We start from the raw sequence: 6,139 nt of genomic DNA, 5'->3' as shown, positions 1-6,139 counted from the left end.
TAACTTTCACGGGAAAAAGGGTTGCGACTTTCAGTCCTGCGTGTGTTTTCCTGTGAGGAAGGAGAAGGAGACACTTTGTCCCATGCAGTGCGTTTAATTTTTCCCTCCCGGTTGTCTGGCACCAGATGGTTTACAGCCTGCCGTTAACAGCGAAAGTGCAGAACGTCGCCTTCCGCATGAGAGTATCTTAACTGCTGACGTGCCTCCCTTAAAAATTCACCCCACAATTGCTGCCAACTTGGGAATCTTTGCAATGGCAGAAACAATGTCTGAAGCTGCATTTGAGCACGTAAAAAAGCCATGTTTCATCTAAGAGAAGCTAAGAAAACTCCCAAAGCGTGAAGAGCATCTTCTAGGTTTTTTATTTATTTTTTTTTACTATCTTGCATGGGCATGTGCTTGTTATTGGCATAGTACAAATGAGAGAGATAAGAAAAGGAATGTTTACGCCCAGGCTCTCTTAACTTGCCTGAACTGCTCCAGGACGCTCAAGCATGTGTCTTCACTGTTCTCGGTTGAAACCCCCCCTTCCAACTACCGGCATTACAACAAGCGTAATACAAACAAAGAGGATAAACTTTTGTCCCACAGGTGGCTTCTGTATTGTCTCTCCCTGTACGTGAATTTCAGTATCACCTCTGTTCAAACTCGGTAGGCAACACTGGAAATTTGGCATGGCACAGGCACGGCCCCATTGTATGGCAGAAGACAGAATAACCACCAACAGCTCCTCAGCTGTGGAAACTACACATAAAGGTCGAGTTTTTTTCCTTTCTGTACAGTGGAGGGAACAATTCCCCACTTCTAGCACCATTCCAGAATAGGCTTTGGCTAATATGGGGCCTGAATTTAGCAATCTGCCCTCTCAGCAATGCCTTTCACTTCTTATGTTTTAAAGTGAAATACTTTGTGCAGATAAAGAATGGGGAAAATTAGAGGGATTTGGGGGTGGGGCATGATTAGAAAGATAATAATTGAACTTTGACCTGCTTGAAAAGATAGCTAAAAAAGCTGACCTGAAATCCCTTGTGGTTTCGGACATGTCATGGTCACCAGCTACAGAGCTGAACCTAACACTCCCAGAGCACCTTTTCCATCAGTGTGCGGTGTGCAAACCACCTCCTAGTCTAATTTTGACCTTGACTATTCAAGGATTGTTTATGGTGGGTATTACTAGGACATTCAGGCACCTCTTGTGGCTTCCCACTGTAAATACCAAGAGAACAAACTCTCTGATTTATTCATCAATTCATTAGATACAATATATTTACGGCTACCACAGGCCCACAGTCATTTGTTTCAACAAAGTGCCAGGCTGCAGTGAAAAAACAAACTGATGCTGTGTATCAGTCCTCCTTCATAAGGAGGATCCTCTTTCTAAGCAAAGTCAGTAACAATTATTTAATGGAATGGCTAACGTTTCCGCTGAAATTTGAATTTGTAAATAGCTGGACCATTTGTTGTCTCTTTCTTCACCTTTACTTTATGAGTTTTGTCCTGGAAAAAACAACAAGAAAAAAAATGTTTGCCAGTATGTAAGAAGGAAAAAAAAAAAAACAAACCAACCCCAACCCACCTCATATAAAGCCCCTGTCTGAGACTGACAAGGCATTAGTGAAAAATGGTCATTTTCCACTGTTTAGGTGGGAATTATATTTCTGTCTGCTTTTTCTGCCTTTAGGTTGTCAGGCACAATCTGTTTTGTTCACAAAACAGTGAATGGTGAGTCCCATTAAGACAAGCCATTTTTTTTGGTCACTGGGATTTTTAAGATCTTCTCATAACCTACAGAAATAGTTCCTTGCCTCTGCTACTTGAAAGTATTAATTTAGTACTTGAGAAATGGCAACAGTCTTTCTAAAAAGACTTGTGAGCACCATTTCAAAGTTGAGTCTTTGTCCTTGCTGACATGGTAAGACTGGAGTAGCAGATAAAATTTACTAGACATGGCACAAATGGAATGCTTCATCTCCTTGCTTTTTCCATGCTAAAAGAGGATTACTTATCTTTAGGAGTTATCTGGAAGTGTCAGTATACAAATCAGAGTGAAGAAACAGATACATATGAAACTAAACCTAATGACCATAACAAAACAGATTCAAAGAACCAGAACTGAATCCCTCACCAAAAGATCTTTACGTGTCTGGATTTTCTGTGCAATAACGAACATGGCCTTTTCTCTTTCAATGCGCTGCTTCAGGAGGTCATACTGATTCTTCCTTTGCTGGGCTAATTTCTAGAGGAAAAAAAAAAAAAGCCATTTTATAAGAGAGAGGAACAAGACACTATGGTCTATAACTGACCTATTCTGAGACACTTGGACCTCACATACATTTTTTTAGATTTTTAAATCATATTAAAGAATACTGCTTCAATTCTGTGGCTGAATTCCAGAGAATCATTTTACCATCTTGATTTTCATCCTAGAGGTTTTCTAGTTAGGATTTAATTCTTTGTTCTTGTTTTAATCTCCTAAATCCAAACATAAAAAACTAAAACTCTTCTAACCTAGTTTAGATGCTGTGTAACCTTGTTCAGAAAGTGTCTGGAATTTCATTTTTCTAAATCCTCTGAATTTCAATGTTGAGTGCAAGAGACCATTTAACTCCCTAACGAAAACCCAGTTTATCCGGGGGGTGGGAGGAGCGAAGAAAGACCAGAGACCAGTTCCTGAAGTGCTTAGAAATTGTGCAGAGGTCTCAAAATGCAACTTGTTTGGTCACGTTTACCTACTAAGAATGGCTGGCTTTCCCAGCACAAAAATTGTATTACTGCAGGTGTGATTTAAGTAATTAAATTAAGGAGAACAGATCCCAACATGCTTAAAATATGACTCAGATATTTAGGGGAGAAAACTTGTCAGTCTATAACTTGTCCAACTGCTTTACTGACAAGCCAAACTAAGAAAGCTGGCAAGAAGAAAGGGACCACAGGGTGTTTGTTATCTGACATCTGATTCAGAAAAAAACAGGTTACAAATTTACCAATTGGCAATTTTAGACCTTTTATTTTTACCTTACACATACCAACCCAAGCTTATAGGACTGCCTAATATATCTGAACTAATTAAATGGTATTTACAGTGTTAAAGCTGAGTGTAGCTACTTCTAGGACAGAAGTGCTGTGATATTAAAACATCAGAATCAAAGTTGATGGTGTAAACAATTCATCCTGAAGAATCATGAAACACTTTGAATTAGGAAAGCCAAGAAGTGAGACTATAGCTTAAATGTCTTTAAGAAGAGATGGGGGAGACAAATCCTGAATCCCAAGCCACTTCAGGCTTGGAACCTAACTGAAAAATACCGTAAGATCAGAAACCCAACAACAGATACATCTATGTTAGAATAAGCTGCTTCGTATCCCTATTCAGGGGTGCAAGGCTTTTGGGGGAGGTGTGAGGGGAGACTTAACAGTGGATGCTGCAAAAATCAGACTTAAAACTGCAGCAATCTAATGAAAAGATATTCACATAGGTGTATGTCATGTAACGGAGAAGAAGTATATCAATTTTACCAAGGAAACTGCCTAATCAGATCTATACCATTCCGTTCTGGCCCATACATCACAACTCTTGATTTATAAGAGGACAAGGATACAACTGAACAAGTTCTCCATGTCAATCCAGTAGAAAATGTGACGGTAGGCTCCAGGCACTTGATGATTAAGTGACATCCACTACAGCTCTGTGTCACCAATAAAAGTTTTAAGACAATAGAACAACTTTGTTCTCCTCCACAACGGTCCAATGAATCCTCTTTAGTGCTTATGATATAAAAGATGTAAAACATTAAGAAAATGGTAATACAAATAGTGGCAGTACCTTTAAGTGGGCAGGATCAGTAGCTCCTTTCAGTGTCTCTTTCTGCAATGTTGCAATGGTCGGTCGGTTGTACACTCTGTCTACAAGCTCTGGAACAGTATCCAGATGAGTTGCAATATCAAACTCCTGAACTATAAATAAGAAGAAATTTAGGAATAAACTCACATGGACTTCTTTGACTAATGCTCAGAAAACCTTCCAAACATGTAGCTTAAGTACAGCCAGTGATGGAAGCCCCAGCAACATAGCTCCTGCAGAGTTGAGGTCTTATCTAGTAATCAAAAGAGATTTCTAAAGCACCTGTATTATTATTCCTGGGGGGGGAAAAAAAAAAGTATCTTTTTTTATGATAAGAGCATAAAGAAAGTACTACACTGTTTTAAAGAGCCTACAAGAGAACATCACAGAACAAGTTTTCTCACCGAACCTCTTTAAATCTTACCTTCTTTTTTGGTATCAAAAAAGAACACGTGCCTGTTGGGATTCTTCCCCTCAGCATCCAGCAGATGGAGCTCCGACTTCAGCCGCTCGATTTTCTGCGCGAAAGAAAAGTTAAATCTGTTCTGCCGAACATCCGTAACAAGGTGGATGCTGTCTCCCTGAAGTAAATTTCTGTTTGTTTCTCAAGCACACAAGCATCTGAACTCCTCCTTTCTTTTTAATCTTTGAAAATACATCTAGTCTATATTTATGTCATGTCTTCATAACCTTTTCAAGTAGAGGTTAACAGTAATTTCTCCAAATAGGTACAAATCAATTTTCCAAACAGTAAGTTATCTGTACAACAGACAGAGTAGGAATGATTACCATGAAATCACTAGCAAAAGTATGAAGGAAAATGTTCTTTATTTTTTTTCCCCTACAGTGAGGGTGTGTGGGTCATATTTCTGTTGATTGCCTGCCTACCATACTGAAACAACCCATTTCAGTAACAACAATCTTCAATTCTTTATAAATATGAGAAGCAAGAGTATATTTTTAATGTCTGAAATTTACATAAGAAATTGCCACGTTTTATAATAATGCATAGTATAGTTTTATTATTCAGTATACTTTTATGTTCTATATACAGAGCACCACTGACATTTCCATCTATCATTTCCAGCATTACACAAAGTGGATTTAACTAAACATAAACACAATAACCAAGAACAAGAAAACCGCAATAAAAAGAACAATTCTAAGCAAACTGGAAAACACTAAAAAAGTGAAATATTACCTTGGCTTCTGCCACTCTTTTCATTTCCACATATTTAATATCCTGTGTCCTCATCAATTTCACCTGTTCGGGGGTCACTTCATCCTTTGGCTGCTTTATTACATGAACTCCATCCTAAAGCCAGACGGAACATAGCACTTACAGACAGATATCATTTCAGCTATAGCGTACTATGGATCCAAACAACAAAAGCAAAAGAACCTTTTTGTCCTTTGCCTCTCATTTTCTTATTACATGAACTCCATCCTAAAGCCAGACGGAACATAGCACTTACAGACAGATATCATTTCAGCTATAGCGTACTATGGATCCAAACAACAAAAGCAAAAGAACAAGAACCTTTTTGTCCTTTGCCCCTCATTTTCTTCAAAGCTCTCCATAGGCACCACACCAAGTCTGCTAATTTATTTACTAATTCATAAATTTAAAACAAAACAAGGTAGAAAAAAATGTTACTTGGAGCAACAGAGTGTAACCCTGCTTGAATGCAATTTAGTTTCTTACCTGGAGCTCTGCACGTATCATTTTAAAGTAGAACTCATCAGGATTCTTGTCCAGAGCTTTCTTTTGAAGTGCTCTGAGGGCATTCTGTTTCCTGTGATAGTCACTGGAAAAAAACAAAACAAAACAAAACAATCAGAAGTTGTTCGGCAGTTTCTCCCTGTCCACACTCCCTGATGAGATGCTGAGTCCCTCAAAGTGATGCTCAGAGCTTTGATATGGCAGACGAGGCTCCACATATAGAGCTGGACACCAACAAATGACTTTAGCTTTACAGTTTATTCCTTAACAAAGCGGGAAATTAATAGTGTCCAACACTAACTGTTAGAGGAGCAATGGAAAGACATGAATCCATTCTGCAAAGCTTACTGAGCTGCTTACTGAGCTGATCAGCTTACTGAGCTGATCTTTTACAGAATCAGCCGTTAAAGCCACATTCCCTTTCCCTCTGATGTTTAACTGTCCATGCATGTTGCACTTGTTTGTACGAAAGTGCCTGCTAGATGGATTGAGGTACACCAGTTCTTGCGCAACCAACAACACTGGTTCTTCACGTGGTCTCTGCAACCTGTGACACTGCGGTGCAGAAACCGCTC

The 6,139-nt window shown here is 38.9% G+C and overlaps 1 protein-coding gene across 1 annotated transcript; it reads right to left on the bottom strand.

Annotated features, from left to right (window-relative positions):
- Window positions 1-1,207: 1,207 nt before the first annotated feature.
- Window positions 1,208-5,649, bottom strand: UTP11L (UTP11-like, U3 small nucleolar ribonucleoprotein (yeast); the record flags this gene model as incomplete). The annotated part of the gene is made up of 6 exons (XM_009705013.1): window positions 1,208-1,497; window positions 2,126-2,236; window positions 3,824-3,954; window positions 4,266-4,359; window positions 5,043-5,156; window positions 5,547-5,649. Coding segments are annotated over 6 exons (637 nt in total), but the record flags the coding sequence as incomplete, so codon positions are not given.
- Window positions 5,650-6,139: the final 490 nt, after the last annotated feature.

Source organism: Cariama cristata, unplaced genomic scaffold, assembly GCF_000690535.1.
Source record: "Cariama cristata isolate BGI_N322 unplaced genomic scaffold, ASM69053v1 scaffold37297, whole genome shotgun sequence".
Lineage (NCBI taxonomy): Eukaryota > Metazoa > Chordata > Aves > Cariamiformes > Cariamidae > Cariama > Cariama cristata.
Note: the sequence above shows the minus strand (reverse complement) of the source record. Positions and strands in the feature narration are given on the sequence as shown.